Source organism: Staurois parvus, unplaced genomic scaffold (genome assembly GCF_062004578.1).
Source record: "Staurois parvus isolate SC_StPar_1 unplaced genomic scaffold, SC_StPar_1.0 ptg003393l, whole genome shotgun sequence".
Classification (NCBI taxonomy): Eukaryota; Metazoa; Chordata; class Amphibia; order Anura; family Ranidae; genus Staurois; species Staurois parvus.
The window spans coordinates 17,048-44,671 of NW_028321189.1; the positions used below are offsets into that span (position 1 = coordinate 17,048).

At 47.3% G+C, this 27,624-nt stretch overlaps 1 protein-coding gene across 4 annotated transcripts in view; it reads left to right on the plus strand.

Annotated features, from left to right (window-relative positions):
• Positions 1 to 986: 986 nt before the first annotated feature.
• HPS1 (HPS1 biogenesis of lysosomal organelles complex 3 subunit 1) overlaps positions 987 to 27,624 on the plus strand; it is a 99,444-nt gene continuing 72,806 nt past the window's right edge. Inside the window, exons 1-7 of one of the 4 annotated variants that reach the window (XM_089667588.1) lie at positions 987 to 1,354; positions 10,564 to 10,673; positions 14,104 to 14,217; positions 15,286 to 15,420; positions 17,388 to 17,530; positions 20,033 to 20,141; positions 25,281 to 25,441. In XM_089667588.1, the coding sequence (XP_089523714.1) occupies positions 14,104 to 14,217; positions 15,286 to 15,420; positions 17,388 to 17,530; positions 20,033 to 20,141; positions 25,281 to 25,441 (662 nt within the window). In that variant the 5' untranslated portion in view covers positions 987 to 1,354; positions 10,564 to 10,673. Of the gene's footprint in view, positions 1,355 to 9,798; positions 10,674 to 14,103; positions 14,218 to 15,285; positions 15,421 to 17,387; positions 17,531 to 20,032; positions 20,142 to 25,280; positions 25,442 to 27,624 lie in introns of those variants that run through there. The other 3 variants (XM_089667585.1, XM_089667587.1, XM_089667586.1) reach the window with 3 other exon arrangements.

Here is a 27,624-nt window from a genome sequence, read left to right on the forward strand (position 1 = left end):
AGGATTTCATATTTTCAGGTGCTAGTCCAGCCCACCAAGAGAAATGGCGTGATGTGATTGGACGATATCGGCTGGCATCTTCTGCATCCGAATGAACAAAAAGGAACAAAATTCACATCCATTCGTTATCCGACTTTCGGCCCCTAAAGCGCTCGGCGTGAATTCATCCGAAGAACGATTTATTCCGGACATCGAAGTGAACGAACGCTGAAGTGCTGAACGCTCCCGGCGGCGTTATGTGCGTTACATGCGTACAAAATGTCCCTGCTCGGGGGGGGGGGGGGGGCTCCGGGGGAGGGGGGGCTCCGGGGGATCTTCTCTGAAAAAAAAAGAGAAATTCCAGACGCCCCGGGAGCCCCAGAGACCTCCAGTGTGCCTGAGGACCGACTGTTCATCAATGCGGACTGATGTGCCGGGGTGTCTGCAATCACACATGGAGTTCACAAAATAGAAACAATGTATCATCCTCATCATCAATGTGTCATCCTCATACAATGTATCATTAGACAATGTGTCATCATCATCGGATAATGTGTCATCCTCATCATTAATGTGTCATCCTCATACAATGTATCATCATCATACAATGTGTCATCCTCATCAGACAATGTATCATCCTCATCCTCATACAATGTATCATCATCATACAATGTATCATCCTCATCAGACAATGTATCATCCTCATACAATGTGTCATCATCATACAATATATCATCCTCATACAATGTGTCATCCTCATGCAATGTATCATCATCAGACAATGTATCATCATCAGACAATGTCTCATCCTCATACAATGTATCATCATCCTCATCATCAGACAATGTATCATCCTCATCCTCATACAATGTATCATCATCCTCATCATCAGACAATGTATCATCATCATACAATGTATCATCATCAGACAATGTATCATCATCATACAATGTATCATCCTCATCCTCATACAATGTATCATCCTCATACAATGTATCATCCTCATCCTCATACAATGTATCATCCTCATCCTCATACAATGTATCATCCTCAGACACAGGCTGTATCAGTTTCTGGTTCACTTTGTATCTCAGAACTCTTCCATGGGGGAGGATTCAGACTTCCAATCATGCAGAAACTCCTCCAGCCCATGTGAGCCTCCCCTCCCCTCCCCCTCCCCCTGGTCACATGGGCTGACATCACATGTCAGTTGAGGAAGTGGAGCAATCGGTGTCGGTGTCAGTGTCGGTGATCAGTGTCGGTGTCGGTGATCAGTGTCGGTGTCAGTGATCGGTGTCGGTGTCGGTGATCAGTGTCGGTGTCGGTGATCGGTGTTGGTGTCGGTGATCGGTGTGCAGAGTGCGGCTGGTTGGAGGTGAGACTCCGGTTATATTTTTCTATTTCCTCTCTACTGCAGACAGGACAGATATTATATGAAGACTCTGATCCTTCCCTGTGTTCTGTTACATTGTCATCAATGAATGGATAGGAATGTACGGGGGGCGTGTCCGGGATCTGCGTTGTATATAATATCTGTGAATGGATAGGAATGTACGGGGGGCGTGTCCGGGATCTGCATGGTATATAATATCTGTGAATGGATAGGAATGTACGGGGGGCGTGTCCGGGATCTGCATGGTATATAATATCTGTGAATGGATAGGAATGTACGGGGGGCGTGTCCGGAATCTGCATGGTACAGAATATCTGTGAATGGATAGGAATGTACGGGGGGCGTGTCCGGGATCTGCGTTGTATATAATATCTGTGAATGGATAGGAATGTACGGGGGGCGTGTCCGGGATCTGCGTTGTATAGAATATCTGTGAATGGATAGGAATGTACGGGGGCGTGTCCGGGATCTGCATGGTATATAATATCTGTGAATGGATAGGAATGTACGGGGGGCGTGTCCGGGATCTGCGTTGTATAGAATATCTGTGAATGGATAGGAATGTACGGGGGGCGTGTCCGGGATCTGCGTTGTATAGAATATCTGTGAATGGATAGGAATGTACGGGGGGCGTGTCCGGGATCTGCATGGTATATAATATCTGTGAATGGATAGGAATGTACGGGGGGCGTGTCCGGGATCTGCGTTGTATATAATATCTGTGAATGGATAGGAATGTACGGGGGGCGTGTCCGGGATCTGCATGGTATATAATATCTGTGAATGGATAGGAATGTACGGGGGGGCGTGTCCGGAATCTGCATGGTACAGAATATCTGTGAATGGATAGGAATGTACGGGGGGCGTGTCCGGGATCTGCGTTGTATATAATATCTGTGAATGGATAGGAATGTACGGGGGGCGTGTCCGGGATCTGCGTTGTATAGAATATCTGTGAATGGATAGGAATGTACGGGGGGCGTGTCCGGGATCTGCGTTGTATATAATATCTGTGAATGGATAGGAATGTACGAGGGGCGTGTCCGGGATCTGCGTTGTATATAATATCTGTGAATGGATAGGAATGTACGGGGGGCGTGTCCGGGATCTGCGCTGTATAGAATATCTGTGAATGGATAGGAATGTACGGGGGGCGTGTCCGGGATCTGCGTTGTATATAATATCTGTGAATGGATAGGAATGTACGGGGGGCGTGTCCGGGATCTGCGTTGTATATAATATCTGTGAATGGATAGGAATGTACGAGGGGCGTGTCCGGGATCTGCGTTGTATATAATATCTGTGAATGGATAGGAATGTACGGGGGGCGTGTCCGGGATCTGCGCTGTATAGAATATCTGTGAATGGATAGGAATGTACGGGGGGCGTGTCCGGGATCTGCGTTGTATATAATATCTGTGAATGGATAGGAATGTACGAGGGGCGTGTCCGGGATCTGCGTTGTATATAATATTTGTGAATGGATAGGAATGTACGGGGGGCGTGTCCGGGATCTGCGCTGTATAGAATATCTGTGAATGGATAGGAATGTACGGGGGGCGTGTCCGGGATCTGCGTTGTATATAATATCTGTGAATGGATAGGAATGTACGGGGGGCGTGTCCGGGATCTGCATGGTATATAATATCTGTGAATGGATAGGAATGTACGGGGGGGCGTGTGCGGGATCTGCGTTGTATATAATATCTGTGAATGGATAGGAATGTACGGGGGGCGTGTCCGGGATCTGCATGGTATATAATATCTGTGAATGGATAGGAATGTACGGGGGGGCGTGTCCGGAATCTGCATGGTACAGAATATCTGTGAATGGATAGGAATGTACGGGGGGCGTGTCCGGGATCTGCGTTGTATATAATATCTGTGAATGGATAGGAATGTACGGGGGGCGTGTCCGGGATCTGCGTTGTATAGAATATCTGTGAATGGATAGGAATGTACGGGGGGCGTGTCCGGGATCTGCGTTGTATATAATATCTGTGAATGGATAGGAATGTACGAGGGGCGTGTCCGGGATCTGCGTTGTATATAATATCTGTGAATGGATAGGAATGTACGGGGGGCGTGTCCGGGATCTGCGTTGTATATAATATCTGTGAATGGATAGGAATGTACGGGGGGCGTGTCCGGGATCTGCGTTGTATATAATATCTGTGAATGGATAGGAATGTACGGGGGGCGTGTCCGGGATCTGCATGGTATATAATATCTGTGAATGGATAGGAATGTACGGGGGGGCGTGTCCGGAATCTGCATGGTACAGAATATCTGTGAATGGATAGGAATGTACGGGGGGCGTGTCCGGGATCTGCGTTGTATAGAATATCTGTGAATGGATAGGAATGTACGGGGGGCGTGTCCGGGATCTGCGTTGTATATAATATCTGTGAATGGATAGGAATGTACGAGGGGCGTGTCCGGGATCTGCATGGTATATAATATCTGTGAATGGATAGGAATGTACGGGGGGCGTGTCCGGGATCTGCATTGTATATAATATCTGTGAATGGATAGGAATGTACGGGGGGCGTGTCCGGGATCTGCATGGTATATAATATCTGTGAATGGATAGGAATGTACGGGGGGGCGTGTCCGGAATCTGCATGGTACAGAATATCTGTGAATGGATAGGAATGTACGGGGGGCGTGTCCGGGATCTGCGTTGTATATAATATCTGTGAATGGATAGGAATGTACGGGGGGCGTGTCCGGGATCTGCGTTGTATAGAATATCTGTGAATGGATAGGAATGTACGGGGGGCGTGTCCGGGATCTGCGTTGTATATAATATCTGTGAATGGATAGGAATGTACGAGGGGCGTGTCCGGGATCTGCGTTGTATATAATATCTGTGAATGGATAGGAATGTACGGGGGGCGTGTCCGGGATCTGCGCTGTATAGAATATCTGTGAATGGATAGGAATGTACGGGGGGCGTGTCCGGGATCTGCGTTGTATATAATATCTGTGAATGGATAGGAATGTACGAGGGGCGTGTCCGGGATCTGCGTTGTATATAATATCTGTGAATGGATAGGAATGTACGGGGGGCGTGTCCGGGATCTGCGCTGTATAGAATATCTGTGAATGGATAGGAATGTACGGGGGGCGTGTCCGGGATCTGCGTTGTATATAATATCTGTGAATGGATAGGAATGTACGAGGGGCGTGTCCGGGATCTGCGTTGTATATAATATTTGTGAATGGATAGGAATGTACGGGGGGCGTGTCCGGGATCTGCGCTGTATAGAATATCTGTGAATGGATAGGAATGTACGGGGGCGTGTCCGGGATCTGCGTTGTATATAATATCTGTGAATGGATAGGAATGTACGGGGGGCGTGTCCGGGATCTGCATGGTATATAATATCTGTGAATGGATAGGAATGTACGGGGGGGCGTGTGCGGGATCTGCGTTGTATATAATATCTGTGAATGGATAGGAATGTACGGGGGGCGTGTCCGGGATCTGCATGGTATATAATATCTGTGAATGGATAGGAATGTACGGGGGGGCGTGTCCGGAATCTGCATGGTACAGAATATCTGTGAATGGATAGGAATGTACGGGGGGCGTGTCCGGGATCTGCGTTGTATATAATATCTGTGAATGGATAGGAATGTACGGGGGGCGTGTCCGGGATCTGCGTTGTATAGAATATCTGTGAATGGATAGGAATGTACGGGGGGCGTGTCCGGGATCTGCGTTGTATATAATATCTGTGAATGGATAGGAATGTACGGGGGGCGTGTCCGGGATCTGCATGGTATAGAATATCTGTGAATGGATAGGAATGTACGGGGGGCGTGTCCGGGATCTGCATGGTATAGAATATCTGTGAATGGATAGGAATGTACGGGGGGCGTGTCCGGGATCTGCATGGTATAGAATATCTGTGAATGGATAGGAATGTACGGGGGGCGTGTCCGGGATCTGCATGGTATAGAATATCTGTGAATGGATAGGAATGTACGGGGGGCGTGTCCGGGATCTGCATGGTATAGAATATCTGTGAATGGATAGGAATGTACGGGGGGGGGGGGGGCTAGCCGGCCTGTTTGTCCAATGTCCCGCTGGAAGAAAGTGAAAGTCCTGTCCTGGATCCCGGAATGTAGCTGCGCACTGCAAGGGAACCCTTTTCCTGTCCCTTCTCCTCAGGAACCTCCCCCTGCACTACACCTTCTCCTCAGGAACCTCCCCCTGCACTACACCTTCTCCTCAGGAACCTCCCCCTGCACTACACCTTCTCCTCAGGAACCTCCCCCTGCACTACACCTTCTCCTCAGGAACCTCCCCCTGCACTACACCTTCTCCTCAGGAACCTCCCCCTGCACTACACCTTCTCCTCAGGAACCTCCCCCTGCACTACACCTTCTCCTCAGGAACCTCCCCCTGCACTACACCTTCTCCTCAGGAACCTCCCCCTGCACTACACCTTCTGCTCAGGAACCTCCCCCTGCACTACACCTTCTGCTCAGGAACCTCCCCCTGCACTACACCTCCTCAGGAACCTCCCCCTGCACTACACCTTCTGCTCAGGAACCTCCCCCTGCACTACACCTCCTCAGGAACCTCCCCCTGCACTACACCTTCTGCTCAGGAACCTCCCCCTGCACTACGCCTTCTCCTCAGGAACCTCTCCCTGCACTACACCTGCTCCTCAGGAACCTCCCCCTGCACTACGCCTTCTCCTCAGGAACCTCCCCCTGCACTACGCCTTCTCCTCAGGAACCTCCCCCTGCACTACACCTCCTCAGGAACCTCCCCCTGCACTACACCTTCTCCTCAGGAACCTCCCCCTGCACTACACTGCAGGCACCCCCGAACGTCAAGAGGCACCTCTATGTATCACCTGAAGGTGGCCACCACAGTTCTCGTGAGATTTCTGCATCCAGACAACTGTCCTCCCCAAGATGGCTGCTGGAGCCCAAAAGCGAAGACCATTATCATTCTTGACCTCACCTCCATCTGTAGAAGGGAAACAGTGCCACCTACAGGAAGGGGTGCAGCCTGCACCTGCTACAGGTATATGGAGGATGTGTCTGGGCTCTGTGTATATACCACCTCTGAACGCACAACACGTCCAACCTTGAAGCAGATGGGCTACAGCAGCAGAAGACCACACCGGGTGCCACTCCTCTCAGCTAAGAACAGGAAACGGAGGCTACAATTCACACAGGATCACCAAGATTGGACAATAGAAGATTGGAAGAACGTTGCCGGGTCTGATGAGTCTGGATTTCAGCTGCAACATTCAGATGGTGGGGTCAGAATTTGGTGTAAACAACATGAAAGCATGGATCCATCCTGCCTTGTATCAATGGTTCAGGCTGGTGGTGGTGTCATGGTGTGGTGGATCCATCCTGCCTTGTATCAATGGTTCAGGCTGGTGGAGGTGTCATGGTGTGGGGGATCCATCCTGCCTTGTATCAATGGTTCAGGCTGGTGGTGGTGTCATGGTGTGGTGGATCCATCCTGCCTTGTATCAATGGTTCAGGCTGGTGGTGGTGTCATGGTGTGGTGGATCCATCCTGCCTTGTATCAATGGTTCATGCTGGTGGTGGTGGTGTCATGGTGTGGTGGATCCATCCTGCCTTGTATCAATGGTTCAGGCTGGTGGTGGTGTCATGGTGTGGTGGATCCATCCTGCCTTGTATCAATGGTTCATGCTGGTGGTGGTGGTGTCATGGTGTGGTGGATCCATCCTGCCTTGTATCAATGGTTCATGCTGGTGGTGGTGGTGTCATGGTGTGGTGGATCCATCCTGCCTTGTATCAATGGTTCAGGCTGGTGGTGGTGGTGTCATGGTGTGGGGGATCCATCCTGCCTTGTATCAATGGTTCAGGCTGGTGGTGGTGGTGTCATGGTGTGGTGGATCCATCCTGCCTTGTATCAATGGTTCAGGCTGGTGGTGGTGTCATGGTGTGGGGGATCCATCCTGCCTTGTATCAATGGTTCAGGCTGGTGGTGGTGTCATGGTGTGGTGGATCCATCCTGCCTTGTATCAATGGTTCAGGCTGGTGGTGGTGTCATGGTGTGGTGGATCCATCCTGCCTTGTATCAACGGTTCAGGCTGGTGGTGGTGTCATGGTGTGGTGGATCCATCCTGCCTTGTATCAATGGTTCAGGCTGGTGGTGGTGTCATGGTGTGGGGGATCCATCCTGCCTTGTATCAATGGTTCAGGCTGGTGGTGGTGTCATGGTGTGGTGGATCCATCCTGCCTTGTATCAATGGTTCAGGCTGGTGGTGGTGTCATGGTGTGGTGGATCCATCCTGCCTTGTATCAACGGTTCAGGCTGGTGGTGGTGTCATGGTGTGGTGGATCCATCCTGCCTTGTATCAATGGTTCAGGCTGGTGATGGTGTCATGGTGTGGTGGATCCATCCTGCCTTGTATCAATGGTTCAGGCTGGTGATGGTGTCATGGTGTGGTGGATCCATCCTGCCTTGTATCAATGGTTCAGGCTGGTGATGGTGTCATGGTGTGGGGGATCCATCCTGCCTTGTATCAATGGTTCAGGCTGGTGGTGGTGGTGTCATGGTGTGGTGGATCCATCCTGCCTTGTATCAATGGTTCAGGCTGGTGGTGGTGGTGTCATGGTGTGGGAGATCCATCCTGCCTTGTATCATTGGTTCAGGCTGGTGGTGGTGGTGTCATGGTGTGGGGGATCCATCCTGCCTTGTATCCACGGTTCAGGCTGGTGGTGGTGGTGTCATGGTGTGGTGGATCCATCCTGCCTTGTATCAATGGTTCAGGCTGGTGGTGGTGGTGTCATGGTGTGGTGGATCCATCCTGCCTTGTATCAGTGGTTCAGGCTGGTGGTGGTGGTGTCATGGTGTGGGGGATCCATCCTGCCTTGTATCAATGGTTCAGGCTGGTGGTGGTGGTGTCATGGTGTGGGGGATCCATCCTGCCTTGTATCCACGGTTCAGGCTGGTGGTGGTGGTGTCATGGTGTGGTGGATCCATCCTGCCTTGTATCAATGGTTCAGGCTGGTGGTGGTGGTGTCATGGTGTGGTGGATCCATCCGGCCTTGTATCAATGGTTCAGGCTGGTGGTGGTGTCATGGTGTGGGGGATCCATCCGGCCTTGTATCAATGGTTCATTCTGGTGGTGGTGTCATGGTGTGGGGGATCCATCCTGCCTTGTATCAATGGTTCAGGCTGGTGGTGGTGGTGTCATGGTGTGGTGGATCCATCCTGCCTTGTATCAATGGTTCAGGCTGGTGGTGGTGGTGTCATGGTGTGGTGGATCCATCCTGCCTTGTATCAATGGTTCAGGCTGGTGGTGGTGGTGTCATGGTGTGGGGGATCCATCCTGCCTTGTATCCACGGTTCAGGCTGGTGGTGGTGGTGTCATGGTGTGGGGGGAGATTTTCTTGGCACACTTTGGGCCCCTTAGTACCAATGGAGCATTGTTTACACACCACGGCCTACCTGACTATTGTTGCTGACCATGTCCACCCCTCTATGACTCCAGTGTCCCCATCTTCTGATGGCTCCTCCCAGCAGGACAATGCTCCATGTCGCAAAGCTCCAATCATCTACAACTGGTTTCTGGAACATGACAATGAGGTCATTGCACTCCAATGGTGTCCACAGTCACCAGATCTCCATCCAATAGAGCACCTTTGGGATGTGGTGGAACGGGAGATTCCCATCATGGATGTGCAGCCGACAAATCTGCAGCAACTGCGTGACGTCATCATGTCAATATGGAGCAACATCTCTGAGGAACATTTCCAGCACCTTGTTGGATCTATGCCACGAAGAATGGAGGTAAGAGGGGGTCCAACCCGGGACTAGGAAGGTGGACCTGAGAAGGTGGCCGGTGAGTATATAGAATATAATCTGGGGACTGGATAGTAAGATACGAAGAATGTGTTTGGGCTCCGCATTGTATATAATATCTAGGAATGAACTGGAGGGTTCCCCATCACCTCTTGTTCTAGGACCGCTGCAAAGGTTCCCATCATCTCTTGTTCTAGGACAGCTGCAAAGGTTCCCATCACCTCTTGTTCTAGGACCGCTGCAAAGGTTCCCATCACCTCTTGTTCTAGGACCGCTGCAAAGGTCCCCATCACCTCTTGTTCTAGGACCGCTGCAAAGGTCCCCATCACCTCTTGTTCTAGGACAGCTGCAAAGGTTCCCATCACCTCTTGTTCTAGGACAGCTGCAAAGGTCCCCATCACCTCTTGTTCTAGGACAGCTGCAAAGGTCCCCATCACCTCTTGTTCTAGGACAGCTGCAAAGGTCCCCATCACCTCTTGTTCTAGGACAGCTGCAAAGGTTCCCATCACCTCTTGTTCTAGGACAGCTGCAAAGGTTCCCATCACCTCTTGTTCTGGGACAGCTGCAAAGGTTCCCATCACCTCTTGTTCTGGGACAGCTGCAAAGGTTCCCATCACCTCTTGTTCTAGGACAGCTGCAAAGGTTCCCATCACCTCTTGTTCTGGGACAGCTGCAAAGGTTCCCATCACCTCTTGTTCTAGGACAGCTGCAAAGGTTCCCATCACCTCTTGTTCTAGGACAGCTGCAAAGGTCCCCATCACCTCTTGTTCTAGGACAGCTGCAAAGGTCCCCATCACCTCTTGTTCTAGGACAGCTGCAAAGGTTCCCATCACCTCTTGTTCTGGGACAGCTGCAAAGGTTCCCATCACCTCTTGTTCTAGGACCGCTGCAAAGGTTCCCACCACCTTCTGTCACCAGGACCAATGGAGAAGGTAAAGCTTCCCGGAGGGAGAACAGACAATCATAAAAACCCGGCAGGTTCTAGTCCTCCCTTTCTCACAGAAGTTCTCTTCATGATCCTTCCCAGCTCTGAGCCCGGAAATTGGCAGAATGACTTCTTTGTCCATCTAATTGAGGAGATATTTGTGTGTTACATTCTGAACACGCGTGTCTTGGTGGAAATCTGTGCAGCTGGTTGACCACGTTATAGGAATGAGAGGAATGTTCTGGCATTGAGGAGGCTGGATCTTCTGAACATGAAGGATCTGTTCCTATGCAGAAATATGGAAAGTCCACAAATCTGTCCTTTGGCTGTCTAGCCAGGTAACCCAGAGAACATCGAACAATTAGTGGAGCACAATTCACGGGATTGGCTGGATTCTGAGTTGTAGAAACCTTTCTCCATTCCTGGGACAATTATTATGTTTATCTGTCTTAGGTGAAGTGAAGGACCACGTTCTGTGAAGATTGAACCCCTCGGGTCTAAGAGCATCCTGCTGCTTCAGATGATCTCACCAAGAAGGAAAGAGGACATTCCCAACAATAAAGGTGGGTGTTGTGCTTTCTCTATATGGCTTGAGGGTTGGTCAGCTCAAAACGAATATTTCAGCTGCTAGAATGTGTCATATAGTCTCCTCCCAAGGAGGAACCCCGACCACCCAGGGTGCAAGGCTCCTGATGGGGCTAAGGCACACTCAGGTCCACCTAGCCAAAAGGTCTGGTGGACACCTCTCCTCGTCATTAGCCAATGTTGATCACTGCGTTCTATGTGAGGGTCTCTCCTGAAAAGAGACTCTCCTCCAAGGCAGGGGAGAAGGAGCCTGGGGGTCCCATCTCCTCCCCATAGACTTCACAGTAGGCCTGAAGACCCACACCCTACCATCCTATAGACACCCTACCATCCTATAGACACCCTACCATCCTATAGACACCCTACCATCCTATAGACACCCTACCATCCTATAGACACCCCCACCATCCTATAGACACCCTACCATCCTATAGACACCCTACCATCCTATAGACACCCTACCATCCTATAGACACCCTACCATCCTATAGACACCCTACCATCCTATAGACACCCTACCATCCTATAGACACCCCACCATCCTATAGACACCCTACCATCCACTATAGACACCCCACCATCCTATAGACACCCCACCATCCTATAGACACCCCACCATCCTATAGACACCCCCACCATCCTATAGACACCCCCACCATCCTATAGACACCCCCACCATCCTATAGACACCCCACCATCCACTATAGACACACAACGTGAGACGTCGCACTATAGACACACAACGTGAGACGTCGCACTATAGACACACAACGTGAGACGTCGCACTACAGACACACAACGTGAGACGTCACACTATAGACACACAACGTGAGACGTCGCACTATAGACACACAACGTGAGACGTCGCACTATAGACACACAACGTGAGACGTCGCACTATAGACACACAACGTGAGACGTCGCACTATAGACACACAACGTGAGACGTCGCACTATAGACACACAACGTGAGACGTCACACTATAGACACACAACGTGAGACGTCGCACTATAGACACACAACGTGAGACGTCGCACTATAGACACACAACGTGAGACGTCGCACTATAGACACACAACGTGAGACGTCACACTATAGACACACAACGTGAGACGTCACACTATAGACACACAACGTGAGACGTCACACTATAGACACACAACGTGAGACGTCACACTATAGACACACAACGTGAGACGTCACACTATAGACACACAACGTGAGACGTCACACTATAGACACACAACGTGAGACGTCTCACTATAGACACACAACGTGAGACGTCACACTATAGACACACAACGTGAGACGTCACACTATAGACACAACGTGACATAAATAAGATGACCTTTGACATTTGCCTCCAGCTGGTCATTATCACCTTCCTGTTGTAGTCACCCCATGAGGTCTTGAATAGTTCCTGACACAGTTGTGGACCATAATTTGCTCACCATCAGTGGTCAGGCCGATGAAATGTGTCTAAATAGATCTTTAGTAATATTCAGGTTCAATTTTTGGTCATCAGAAACCTGGATGTGCCGTTGCTGAGCTCTCCTTCTGACCACTCTTACTGCAATCCTTTGAATTACAAACCCAGAACAACGTAGATTAGGATTTCTGACCGTTCTAAGATCCCTGACCTGCGTACTTGTTCCATGTGAGTGAATCAGTGAGCACTACATTCAAGGGTTCAGCCAAAGAGCCAGGTAACTACTATTAGGAGGCCAGCAAAACCAGACACAATTCACCTTACCCAGGTAATCAAGCTGCCTTCCTTGAAAATGGATGGAGCTGAGAAGGTAGAGACACCTTATCTTATGAAAACATAAGAAGTCCGTGATTGCTTCAACCTCCTGACATCTACCCATGTTATTTTGAGTGTGCGAATACTTTACTACTTTTAGTTTTATGGCGTACAGTATATGGCCTAACGTGGTGTGCACACCTAACGGAGATGCCTACAGTATATGAGCTTGTTGAACATCTCATTCCAAAGCCATGGCCAAAAGTACCATACTGATCCTGAATATCACACTGAGCAACCACCACCCTTCATCACTCTTCTTGGAGGGCTTTCTGTAAGATTTCCAAGTGTGAATTGGACTTTGCATTCTGAGTTCATCTCAAAGGTGTTCAGAAGGGATGGGGTCAGGTACTGATGTAGACTTGGTTTGCATGTTATTCTCCACTGTCAGGTGCCAAATGAAAATACCTGGTTTACAATCAGCATTTCAATTCACACAAAAGCTGTTTAATAAGGTTGAGGTCAGGGCTCCATGTAGGACATTCCAGTTCCTCCACACCAAACTGGTCAAACCATGTCATACCATGTCATTATGGATCTGCTTCCACTCTTTTGGGAAGGCTTCCTACAAGATTTTGGAGGGTGTCTAAGGGAATGTGTGCCCATTTTTTAGGTCAAATACTGATGATGGATCAGAAGACCTTGCTCACCATCTATATTTCAATTCATCCCAATGGTATTCCATAGGGTTGAGGTCAGGGCTTGGTGCAGGACACTCGAGTTCCTCCACACCAAACTGGTCATCCATGTCTTTATGGAGCTGGCTTTGTACACAGGGGACAGTCATGTGGGAACAGAAAAGGGTCTTCACTGAACTGTTACAAGGTTGGAAGCACACAGTTGTCTGCAATGTCTTTGTATGATGGAGTATTAACTTGACCCCTCAGGTACTGATGTTGGATGAGAAGACCTGGCTCACAATTGATGTTCTAACTCATCCCGAAGGTGTTCAGTAGGGTTGAGGCCAGGACTCTTTACAGGACACTGGAGTTCCTTCACACATCAAACCTATATGAGCTTGGTGGACATCCCATTCCAAATTCATGGAAAAGCACAATTGTTTACAATGTCTTTGTATGATGGAGTATTAACTGGACCCCTCACATACTGATGTTGGATGAGAAGACCTGGCTCACAATTGGTGTTCTAACTCATTCCGAAGGTGTTCAGTAGGGTTGAGGTCAGGACTCTTTACAGGACACTGGAGTTCCTTCACACATCAAACCTATATGAGCTTGGTGGACATCCCATTCCAAATTCATGGAAAAGCACAATTGTCTACAATGTGTTTGTATGATGGAGTATTACCAGGACCTTTCTCTGGAGACTCCTTACCTCTCTCATTGGGTGGGGGAGGTTCACACATGTTTTGACCACATAGGGTAGGTTTGATGGTTGTGTTTTTTAAATGGTGGATGAAGATGGATGGGGTCTATATCACGAATCAACAAAGGTGAACAATGTTTTGCATGACAAATCCTTTTGCTTCTATGATAGTTTTGATGTTGGTTCATTGAATAGAAATATTGGAAATGTACTGATTTCTCCTACACTGTCGTTCGTTCTGTTTCGGGGTATGCTGTGATATCTTGCTCTTTGGCAGATGAAATGTGTACTCATCGTCTCGGAAGGGGCTGAAGTTCTTTTCTGTTGGGCTGATGAAGAATTTGAAAGGAACCTTCACAGCAGATATTCTCTTTCTGATGAGTTCTTACAGGTAAACATCCTAATTTGATATGATGACAGCTTCTGAACAGTCATTGACACTAGAGAAACGGAAAGGCCAATGGCTGGTGTATAATTCCCACATGTCTGGGAATATAATGACTTTGTTTGGACCAAGCTGGCCTAAACACCATTTCCTTCACTAATACAGGTAGCCAAGGTCAGCACTCTATAAACTGATGTAGTGCCCTCTAGGTAGATAAGATTCGTGTGGTCAGTCAGAGGCTTCTTAGAAGCCTGGGACAAGTTAGCCTGGGCGTGAGACAGTGAGGATACCTCAGGGAAGGCTGGGAGGCGCTACAGGTCAGGGCATCTGGAGCCCTCCCACCCTATTAGAAATGCTGGAGCTTTCAAGAAGAGGAGGGGAGGAGGTCTGGTTTTGCATGTTTAGGGGAACCTGACCAATCCCCAGGCAGAAGGCCTGGAATGGTGACTAGGACAGCCCTTAAATGTGAGAGAACCTGAACAGCAGCCGTTGTAGTTTGGAGTTGGGTGGAAGATGGACTGAAGGAAGGTGCTGGAGCGTGGAGCCTGGGAGGGGGCCCGGGAGGGAAGGGGGGCTACCTACAGGCTAAAGCTGGACAGGAGAATCTTCACTGTCCTTTAGTCTGCTAGGAACGGCAGGCTATCAGCAGGGAAGGAGCCAGCCCAGCATACGGCCTGAAAGCAGCTACAAGCCACTAAGTGCAGGACAGTGTGAGTTCTCCTACACCCCCGGGGCCACAGAAGAGAGAGGGCAGTCAGGTGCAATACCCAACCAGTTCTCATCTGGGACTGCTTCACAGCAGATTCTGGAATCCCTTGCCCAGGGGCACCTTCAAGACAGCCGGCTAAAGTAAGGAAAGTTTCATCTGGAGTCTGAGGAGGTACACCGGAGCTGGATGGGGAGGGGGGGGGGGGCACTGGCTGAATGTAATTATAATACAAAATGTTTTGTCAGGTAAGACTTTTCCATACACAGTCAGATTTTACCTGGAATTCCCCTTTAAAAGGTGTATGTACAGTAAGTCTATATCCTTTAATAAGCCAGGATATTACCAAAGTGTTTTCTCCCCCCCAGTCTCCAACATTTGGTGACAGCATCAATACACTATTTGCACCTCTGATCATCTCTTGTGTGACCCTGCTGGAGAAGATCGGTGACACCTATACCTGTTTCACCACCGAGAATGGCCACCTCTGTGTTCTCCACATGGTAAGGTATTTCTCATTTATAAAACAAAAGTCTCTGCAGTCCAGAGAGTCCGGGGTCTACATGTCCCTTCCAGGGCAGGGCAGGGGAGGCACCCGCAGGGGAGGCACCCGCAGGAGAGGCACCCGCAGGAGAGGAACCCGCAGGAGAGGCACCCGCAGGAGAGGCACCCGCCTCAGGCGCTGTTTGGGGCGGGGTCTCTCCTGACTTTGTTTTGTCCTAGCGCTCTCCTGCCCCCTGCTGGACTTGACTGGGAGAACATCTGCTCTGTGTCAAGATTGCTATGTGTGTGTTATTTCCTCTGATTTATGTGTATTCTGACTTTATATTGTTTTATGAATTGTTCAGTTTTTTTTTTTTTAGTTCTTAAAATACAGTAAAAAAAATTTGAAAATGAAATTCTTATTTAGCACTTTCTGGGATTTTCAGAAGCTGGTTTGTGAGGTCTGATACAACAAACTTTATACACATGTGGGGCATTTATAAAACTAATGCAACTACAAACTGTGGGAATAACAACAATAATATAATATAATAACAATAATAATATAATAATATAATAAAATAATAATATAATATAATAACAACTATAATATAATAACAATAATAATATAATAAAATAACAATTATAATATAATATAATAATAATATAATATAATAATAATAACAACAATAATATAATATAATAACAATAATAATATAATAACAATAATAATATAATATAATAATAATAATAATAATATAATAACAATAATAATATAATATAATAATAATAATAATATAATAACAATAATAAAATAATATAATAATAATATAATATAATAATAACAACAATAATATAATATAATAACAATAATAATATAATATAATAACAATAATAATATAATAATAATATAATATAATAATAATAACAACAATAATATAATATAATAACAATAATAATATAATAAAATAACAATTATAATATAATATAATAATAATAATAATAATAATATAATAATAATAACAACAATAATATAATATAATAACAATAATAATATAATAAAATAATATAATAATAATAATCTAATAATAATAATAACAACAATAATATAATATAATAACAATAATATAATATAATAACAATAATAATAATAATATAATATAATAATAACAATAATATAATATAATAACAATAATAATATAATAAAATAACAATTATAATATAATAATAATAATAATAATATAATATAATAATAATAACAACAATAATATAATAACAATAATAATATAATAATATAATAAAATAATAGAATAATGTAATATTATGATTATACAGGATTTATAGATCACCAACATCTCTCATTGTAATTATAATTATTTTTATTATTTATTACAGGTTATTTATGTAGTGCGGACAATTTACGCAGCACTATACACAATGTACAATCATATCAATCTCTGCCCCTGGGAGCTTACAATCTAAAGGTCCCTATCTCACATGGATACATACTAGCTGTTTGTAAAAAAACAAAAAAACAAACAACTTGGGTGTGCTAATTAATTCAGGAAACAGTGTAAACTCTACAACTGTGTGTAGAATGTTTTCTGGGAGAAGTCTATGCCCGGCACAGATATATCTCGGTATCCCCCAATACTAGGGTTCTTCAATGTCCATTTGGAGTGAGGAGATCCCCGGAGGACTTTTCCTCTTACAATATTTCATGTTCTCTCTGGGAGAAGTCTATGCCCGGTACAGATGTTGCTTGGTGTCATCCAATACTAGGGTTCCTCAGTGTCCATGTGGGGTGTGGAATTCATCAGAAGTACTTTTCCTCCTACAATATTTCATGTTCTCTCTGGGAGAAGTCTATGCCCGGTACAGATATATCTCGGTGTCCTCCAATACTAGGGTTCCTCAGTGTCCATTTGGGGTGTGGAATTCATCGGAAGTACTTTTCCTCTTTCAATTTTTCATGTTCTCTGTGCAGTTTGGAGAATGTCTCTTCATTGCTGTTAATGGTGAGGGATCGGAGACGGAGGACGATTTACGGCGTAAGCTTTATGTGTTGAAGAGGCTGACGGAGGTCCACTTTGGTCTGGTGACATTGGATGGACAGCTCATCAGGAAGGAGTACGTATGAGGAGATGTAATTCCATACCACCTATCCCAGCTACTATGTATCAGATATATTTAGTGTGGATTACTGTGTTTGTAGTATTTCTCGGTGTGGATTTCATTCGGGGGGCGAAGGAGAATCTCCTAAAATGAATTCAAATAGTAAATCTATTGGACTGATGTGGCAAGTATATGCCGAATTTCCTACTGGATTATTCTACTCTGACCTCTAGTATACAGGGGTGTGTTTATTAAAAATGTAGGACCAGCCGGTACTGATCTAGCAGGACATAGAAGATTTATATCACTTTTATACGTTTTCAGTAACAGAATACATTACTAGAGGTACTTTCACATCTCTCTTAGGTCACCGTAATGTGGGATGTAGATCATGAAGGTAGCGGACCAAGAGACATTGCAGTTATTCACATCCAAAACCAAAATTGAAGAAAATACTTTGTACAATGATAGCTCATATTTCAGCCTGGTTAAGTTGGGGGAAGGGTGATGTAAGGGTAACGAGGGGGGTAAAGGGTTCCTGGGGGCATCAGAGGAAAAGCCTGGCTTAGTTCTATCTGATTATAGTTCCAAACAGACGTGGTCACGGCCTGTCAAATGTATTAGGCTTAAAGCCTATAGTTACATAGTTAGTCCGGCTAAAAAAAAGTCAAAAGTCCATCCAGTTCAACCACAAAAATAAATAAATAATTTTAAAAAAATGATAAAATATATATATATATATATATGTACATGGGAGACAATTTCTACACAGAACTGATGCCACTTTTCCATTCAGATATTTACAACTGTGACGGAGGGTAAGCGGGACAGAACACACAAGGCAGACGGCAAACACTTAAAGCTTTATTTAAAACAGACAACAGTCACTCAATGGGGAGTAGTGCAGGGAGAGAGAGTCCAAAATACTTGTAATCCAGCCCCGGTGGGCAAAGTTAAAGGCTCCACAGCAATTTGTAATCCAAGAGGCAGTTCATAAGCAGTCGGATAGCACAAGGGGAGCAAACACTCATGCAAAGCTGATGCGATAGTCTCAGGCAGAGCTGACAGCGTTCCAGGCAGGGCTGATATAGCTTCTGGGGTCCTCCTTCCTCCAATGGGGCTCAGGCAGAGCCGGGGGGCCACTAGAGTCCAGCTGGACCCCTCAGTGGTTGCCCAGCAGAATGGCACACCAAGAGAGACCAGCACTGACCTCTTAAAACCCCCTGAGCAGGAAGAGAGGCGGAGGGGGGTCATTAGCAGGTGACAACGAAGAGAATGGTACTACAGTAATTTAAGTTGTGGCTGTACACAGAAAGGACTGGTTGGGCAGGATAATTAGTGGGGGAAATACATTAATACAAAAGTAAGGCACTAATTAGGGATGTATACACTAATTGAATTTGGGACCTTTTGTGGAGGGCAAATTAATTACAGCTAGGGGCCTTTGGCACACAGGAGTGAATACTAATTGGAGGAGGCTCTTCCTACGGCCAGGAGGGATTAGGAACAAGGAATTAATACCTGTTGATTAATAACTGGGCTGGCAGAGAACTCATATCCTGATACTACAGATCAGTAAGCAGGAATTGATAATTGGCCGGGCCCATATACCGTGACAACAACATTTGGTTCTGATGTCTGCATGGGCTGAGCCATCGCCATCCGAATTCTCGGAAGAACAGCCATCATTTATATTCATGCTCAAAGTGGTTCTAAAAACAAGACAAAAAAATGTCCCACTACTTGTTCCTCCTCCCCTTCCTAAACACTTACCTGAGTCTTCTATCCATCGCTGTGCCCATCTTCAGCAGTGCTGCTCTCTCTTCCTCTTCTCACAGGACACACAGACAGCAGTGGGAGCCATTGGCACCTGCTGCTGTCAGTCAAATCCTGTGAGGAGGGAGCGGGGGTGTGGCTGAGCCGCACTGGGTGTGTCTACTGCTTGTGAGTGCGCCTGCACAGGGGCCTCTTCAGCACATGACTTGCCTGAGGGGGCACTCGGAGAAGAGGAGGAGCGGAGAGCATCGGAAGGATACCCAAGAAGAGATGCTAAGGGACCCCTCTGGGCAATACCATTACACAGAGCAAGTATAACTTTTTTTTTTTTTTTTTTTAGGAAAAAAAAATGTCCTTTTTGAATCACTTTAAATCCAAATTCTCAGACTTTATAACAAAAACTGGCGTGCTTGGCACAGATGGCACCCGGGTCATAATCTCTAATGCTGATCAAGGATTGCTGAATGAACACGAGGACTAGCTTAAAATTATTCCTAAAATCATTCCGTCCCGTTTCTTCCACATTTTAACAAAACACAAAATGGTTTCACATAAACAACATAAAAAGCCAAATTGTAAATGTGTCCAACATATTAAATCCAGCTCCTGGTCTCTATTGGTGTACGTCGGCTTTGCCCGCTCTCTTGGTCTTGTCATTTGTTGGCCCCGTGACATCACATGAACTCCTGACCCCCCCGATCATCCACAAATAAGAGGTCTGTTTCCATTTCCCCAATGCAGGTTACGGCCTTCTGATTCGGATCAGAGGAACTTGGTGTGGAAGACGTTCCAGAGTCTGCTCCTAACTTACAGCACTCTACGAACTGAGGACCAAAGCTTTGCAGTGGAGGTGAGAGATGTTTGTTCCTTCACTTCGCACTGTGTAGGGTTTTCACTGGCAGAGTGGTAAGAAAGTGGAACGCACTTCCACAGTCGGTGGGGTCAGCGGGAAGTATTGATAGTTTCAAAAAACATCTTAGATGGGCATCTTAGCTAACACAATATACAGGGATATGGGACAGAATTTTTGACATGAGTACACACCCACATAGGTTGGGCTGCAGGGACTGGTGTCTTTATTCAACCTTACCAACTATGAAAGATATTGCTCGGCGTCAGTACAAGGGTTCCTCAATGTCCATTTGGCGTGAGGAGAACCCTGGAGGACTTTTCCTCTAACAATATTTCATGTTCTCTCTGGAAGAAGTCTATGCCCGGTACAGATATATCTCCGTATTGTCCAATACAAGGGCTCCTCAATGTCCATTTGGCGTGAGGAGAACCCTGGAGGACTTTTCCTCTTACAATATTTCATGTTCTCTCTGGGAGAAGTCTATGCCCGGTACAGATATTGCTCGGTATCATCCAATACTAGGGCTCCTCAATGTCCATTTGGAGTGAGGAGAACCCTGGAGGACTTTTCCACTTACAATATTTCATGTTCTCTCTGGGAGAAGTCTATGTCCGGCACAGATATATCTCGGTATCATCCAATACAAGGGTTCCTCAATGTCCATTTGGCGTGAGGAGAACCCTGGAGGACTTTTCCTCTTACAATATTTCATCTTCTGTAAAGGATTTCCGGTGAGATGAATTGTGAATAGAAATACGCATGCACATAGAAACGTTCGTAGAAGAGTGATCGGTTGTGCAGAAATGCGCGATTGCGCACACATGCGTGCACACGCATGGCGAAGATTGGTGCCAGACAGACTATTTAAAGGGAGTCTCTGCCCATGTTGAGTGCTGACTGGTCTTCAGCTCCCCCGTGTCCTGCTTGTTCCTGTGTGATTCCCTTGTTGCTGACCCGGCTTGTTCCTCACCTGACTCTGATTGCTCTCCTGATTCTGGTTCCTGACTTCGGCTCTGCTCCTGACCTTGGCTTTGCTTCTGATTCTGTACCTCGCTGTCCGCCTTTTGATGACCCTGGCTATTCCTATGACATTGCTCCTGTCTCTTTCCCTGGCTTCCTGTCTTGCTCTGGTGCACACCTGGCGATCTACAAAACCCGCTCTGCTTGTTACTACTGTGCCTGAATCGGAGGATCATCAGTCTTCCAAGGTCATCATCTGCAAGAGCTGCAAACAACATCTGCTGGTGCTCTTGTTCCCCCTGGGTTCTAGACTCCCTCTGTTCCAACTCCAGTGGGGTCAGGGCTAGTGACGCAAGTGAGGCCAACCTCGTCATTTCAGTCTCCCATCAGGTACGTGACATCTTCTCTCTGGGAGAAGTCTATGCCTGGCACAGATATATCTCAGTATCATCCAATACAAGGGTTCCTCAATGTCCATTTGGAGTGAGGAGATCCCCGGAGGACTTTTCCTCCTACAATATTTCATGTTCTCTCTGGAAGAAGTCTATGCCCGGTACAGATATATCTCGGTGTCATCCAATACAAGGGTTCCTCAATGTCCATTTGGAGTGAGGAGAACCCTGGAGGACTTTTCCTCCTACAATATTTCATGTTCTCTCTGGAAGAAGTCTATGCCCGGTACAGATATATCTCGGTGTCATCCAATACAAGGGTTCCTCAATGTCCATTTGGAGTGAGGAGATCCCTGGAGGACTTTTCCTCCTACAATATTTCATGTTCTCTCTGGAAGAAGTCTATGCCCGGTACAGATATATCTCGGTGTCATCCAATACAAGGGTTCCTCAATGTCCATTTGGAGTGAGGAGAACCCCGGAGGACTTTTCCTCTTACAATATTTCATGTTCTCTCTGGAAGAAGTCTATGCCCGGTACAGATATATCTCAGTATCATCCAATACAAGGGTTCCTCAATGTCCATTTGGAGTGAGGAGATCCCCGGAGGACTTTTCCTCCTACAATATTTCATGTTCTCTCTGGGAGAAGTCTATGCCCGGTACAGATATGGCTTGGTGTCATCCAATACAAGGGTTCCTCAATGTCCATGTGGAGTGAGGAGAACCCTGGAGGACTTTTCCTCCTACAATATTTCATGTTCTCTCTGGGAGAAGTCTATGCCCGGTACAGATATGGCTTGGTGTCATCCAATACAAGGGTTCCTCAATGTCCATTTGGAGTGAGGAGAACCCCGGAGGACTTTTCCTCCTACAATATTTCATGTTCTCTCTGAGAGAAGTCTATGCCCGGTACAGATATATCTCAGTATCATCCAATACAAGGGTTCCTCAATGTCCATTTGGAGTGAGGAGATCCCCGGAGGACTTTTCCTCCTACAATATTTCATGTTCTCTCTGGGAGAAGTCTATGCCCGGTACAGATATGGCTCGGTGTCATCCAATACAAGGGTTCCTCAATGTCCATGTGGGGTGTTGAGTTCATTGGCTCTTTATTAGTATTTTGCCTCTTTCAGTATTTCACGTTCTCTGTGCAGTTTGGAGAATGTCTCTTCATTGCTGTTAATGGTGAGGGATCGGAGACGGAATGTAGACCAAAGCTTTGCAGTAGAGGTGAATGATGTTTGTTCCGTCACTCCACACAGTTCATGAAATATTAAATATAAGGAATTAAACCGCGCTCCCTGACCTATTTATGGCCTATATATGGCCTATTTTATTCCCATAGCCTCTTCAGTTCACCCCCAGATCTCATTTGGTCTATTAAAAAGGGAGAAAAGTGTCAAACTACAAGCCATAGACCTTGCTGAAGCGCCTACTTTCTAGCCACACCTACGTGTGGGCCCAGGGGCGTCCCTAGGGTTGGTGTCACCCGGTGAAATAACACTTGGTGACAGCCCCTCCGACGATCCCCGCAGAATGGATCAGATTTGCGGATTGAGCATAATGGATCAGAGTCCGATCCATTGTGCTCCCCAATCCACAGATCCGATCCATCCTGCGGGGATCATCGACTTGCTTTACAACTTACCTTTCTGTGGAGCGGGTCTGGTGTCACTCCGTGTGGTAGGTGTCACCTGGTGTGTGGCGCTCACCCCCCGCACCTGCCTCGGGATGCTACTGTGTGGGCCAGACACACTTTTGGCCACGCCCACAAGTGAACGCTTCGCACACCACATTAGCACCCCGCTCACAATTCCAGCACAGCACCCCCAAAAATAATTGTCTGGAGCTGTCCCTGTGAAGGAACCAGAAAGATGTCCAGTAAAATACAATGAATAAAGTACGGCATCTGGCAGCTCCTTATATATCATCACCACCCATAACATAAGATTGTAACATACATGTGACTGATGTAACGTACAGGTGACATACATGTACAGATCTGAGTAGGTAAGATGTGATCAGTAGCAATATGTAATCGTAACTGGAGGGACATTCCATTGTCATTAAAGATGTATATTCAGTCCTTGTCATTGGGGGAAATGAGGGACTCAGACACAGAGGCATCAATTAGGCTGAAAAGCCCGGCTTCCTGGAGGTGACACCTTTGTGTTAATAAGGTTTTGTCACCTTCTGGTGAAACTGGTTTGGAGGAAGTGGCTGGAGACATTTCAGCTTCATGACAGCAGGGGGGCTCGATCTCTCTGGGGAGCTAAAAGTGTCTCCAGACATGAAAGAAGTATGTTCCATCCCTCATAAAAGCTAAAATATTAGTTGCAGAGAGATGAACATACTCCCTTCTTGTGGGGCGCTCTGTGCGCTGCATCTGCATATAAAAATCATATTTGTGGATTAGGTAGAAGGCCAGGAAAATGCAGGAAATGGTTAGGTGGCGCTGGATGGCGACAGTTGAATGGTGATTGGTACTGTCGCGATCAGACTGATGCGCTGGTGTTAGAAATCCAATCCCCGATTTGGTGTTTCAAGCCGGTCTTAGTCCGATTGAACTTGGGCAGGTCAGCACACAGTACCTCCTGTGGGAGGGTACAGGGACACCCCCCAGGGTCAATTGGCCGAGGACTAATGTCCCACCTACGTCCATATCCCCATAAAAGGAGTACCCGCACATTGAGACATGGTGATTTGTACGGAGCCGGTTCGATCGACCAACGAATTGCTGACTTTCCTGACTTGCTCCATTCGCAGGATAGATCTCGGTAAAAGTTTTACTTCTGTCTTTTATTCCATTTTATTTTATAGTGAAGTCATTTGTGTGTCTTCTTGTATTTTCTGTAACTTGTTATATTTTGTACATATTTTATGCCCCGCCCACTCTCGGGAAATTAAATCTTAAAATAATTAGTGACTTCTGTGTATTTAAGCTCGGGCTCATATCTTCGGAGAGATCAGATTGGAGAGATTAGATTGTATCTATTTTAGTGCCTTTAAACGCTCAGTCAAGCTCATTGCCAATCTGTATGCAATTGCACTGTGTGTGGGCAGATTGCGTGCAGATTGTAAAAGGTAACAGATCAGCCAGACGGAGATCTGTGTGTGTGGTGTCCCAGCAGACCGTTCTGCAGATAAACTGTTGGGTGGTGGCAGGCTACCTTTTGTGATGTGTCTGGTGCGGGGGGGGGGGGTGTGGACAGTGGAAGGGTTCAAGCTGTAGGATAGCTGGAGGGACCCTAGAAGGGTGTAATTACTAAGCTGCTCCTCAACTCTAATCAGTGCACCAGATTGTATGTAAGATTTGTATCTGCCAGTGCGTGGCTGACCAGCTGGATTGGGGTGGAGTCTCCCCCCGGTGGTGGGCAGAGGTAGTGCGGGCTGTGGAAGGATATCACGGCTGATCTTATATACGGTTTATATATTCAGAGTTCAGTCCCCTTTATTCCCTCTTACCCCAAGTCACGGCCGCACGTGCGCACCTCGGTTAGCCTGTCGCTGTAGGCGTGGCGTGTGGGGGGATCCGTGACAAGGATCATTGAAGGAAACGGGTCGGAAGCTTGGAGATCATTCGATGGATTCTACTGTGTGCCTCCAGAACTGGAAGGAGATCAGAGGAGGACGGGAGGACTTCGGGGGGCGCACAGCCAATGAGAAGTATATTAGGGAGGATTTGAAGGACCAATAAGAGTCGCTGGGCCTGGATGTTCCGCCTCGGAGACGAGCGCTCCGCGTCTGATCGATTTTATCATGTGTGTCTTCTGCCCCAACAGGCTGTGGAGCGTCTGATTCACCCAAAGCTTTGTGAGCAATGCATCGAATTCCTGGAGAAGCAGATCGTCCAATACATCAACGGCAGCACCGAGCGGGGCGGAGAGGAGGTCCTCCACGCCTTCATACTCGTCAACACCAAACTTCTGGCTCTCTTCTCCAGGTACACAATCTGATAGAACGTTCTTCTGGGGCAGCGCAGTGCCGGAGGGGGTCACACAGTTCACATTTTCTGGGACATTGGACTTTAATTTGGGACTTTAATTTGGGACTTTTTTTGGACTTTCACAAAGAATTTGTCAGTTTTGATTATTTGTATGATTATTTTTTGATGTTTAGTCCTGGAACATATTTTGTGTGGTCAGCATTTCCGCCTGGCAGCATTGGGGTCATCCGTTCAAATCCCAACCACGGCACCATCTGCCTGGAGTTTGCATGTTCTCCCTGTGCCTGCGTGGGTTTCCTCTGGTTTCCTCCCACACTCCAAAACCAGGCTGGTAGGATAGTTCCATAGTTAGTCTGGCTGAAAAAAGACAAAAGTCCATCCAGTTCAACCATAGAAAAAAAAAAAAGTTATAATCCTCCACCCACAGTGGATCCAGAGCAGGGGGGGACTGACCGTTTGGAATCTCGGGCACTGCCCGAGGGCCCGGGGTCAGTAGGGGGCCCCATGAGATGCCCCTGGTATCTTTTTCATAGGCTTTTTTGAGTTTGGGCAAGGACACAGGGGCCCCATGATCCCCTATTGCCCGGGGGCCCCATGAGTTGTCAGAGGATCCAGAGGATCAATTGGCTCCTGTCTACATTGGCCCTAGTATGTGTATGAATGTGAGTCAGGGACCTCAGATCCGGGGTGTCACTCCATTCCATCGCCGGCTATATCAGCATTATGGTCGCCCTCAAAAGGCCGGATGTATCTGACATGTAGAAGCGGCGGTCTCTCTGCAGAGATCTGACATGTAGGAGCGGTGGTCTCTCTGCAGAGATCTGACATGTAGGAGCGGCGGTCTCTCTGCAGAGATCTGACATGTAGGAGCGGTGGTCTCTCTGCAGAGATCTGACATGTAGAAGCGGTGGTCTCTCTGCAGAGATGTGACACGTAGAAGCGGCGGTCTCTCTGCAGAGATCTGACATGTAGGAGCGGTGGTCTCTCTGCAGAGATCTGACATGTAGAAGCGGTGGTCTCTCTGCAGAGATCTGACATGTAGAAGCGGTGGTCTCTCTGCAGAGATCTGACATGTAGAAGCGGCGGTCTCTCTGCAGAGATCTGACATGTAGAAGCGGCGGTCTCTCTGCAGAGATCTGACATGTAGAAGCGGCGGTCTCTCTGCAGAGATCTGACATGTAGAAGCGGCGGTCTCTCTGCAGAGATCTGACATGTAGAAGCGGTGGTCTCTCTGCAGAGATCTGACATGTAGAAGCGGTGGTCTCTCTGCAGAGATCTGACATGTAGAAGCGGCGGTCTCTCTGCAGAGATCTGACATGTAGAAGCGGCGGTCTCTCTGCAGAGATCTGACATGTAGAAGCGGCGGTCTCTCTGCAGAGATCTGACATGTAGAAGCGGCGGTCTCTCTGCAGAGATCTGACATGTAGGAGCGGTGGTCTCTCTGCAGAGATCTGACATGTAGAAGCGGTGGTCTCTCTGCAGAGATCTGACATGTAGGAGCGGCGGTCTCTCTGCAGAGATCTGACATGTAGAAGCGGCGGTCTCTCTGCAGAGATCTGACATGTAGGAGCGGCGGTCTCTCTGCAGAGATCTGACATGTAGAAGCGGCGATCTCTCTGCAGAGATCTGACATGTAGAAGCGGCGGTCTCTCTGCAGAGATCTGACATGTAGAAGCGGTGGTCTCTCTGCAGAGATCTGACATGTAGAAGCGGTGGTCTCTCTGCAGAGATCTGACATGTAGGAGCGGTGGTCTCTCTGCAGAGATCTGACATGTAGGAGCGGCGGTCTCTCTGCAGAGATCTGACATGTAGGAGCGGCGGTCTCTCTGCAGAGATCTGACATGTAGAAGCGGTGGTCTCTCTGCAGAGATCTGACATGTAGAAGCGGTGGTCTCTCTGCAGAGATCTGACATGTAGAAGCGGCGGTCTCTCTGCAGAGATCTGACATGTAGAAGCGGTGGTCTCTCTGCAGAGATCTGACATGTAGAAGCGGTGGTCTCTCTGCAGAGATCTGACATGTAGAAGTGGCGGTCTCTCTGCAGAGATCTGACATGTAGAAGCGGTGGTCTCTCTGCAGAGATCTGACATGTAGAAGCGGTGGTCTCTCTGCAGAGATTTGACATGTAGAAGCGGCGGTCTCTCTGCAGAGATCTGACATGTAGAAGCGGCGGTCTCTCTGC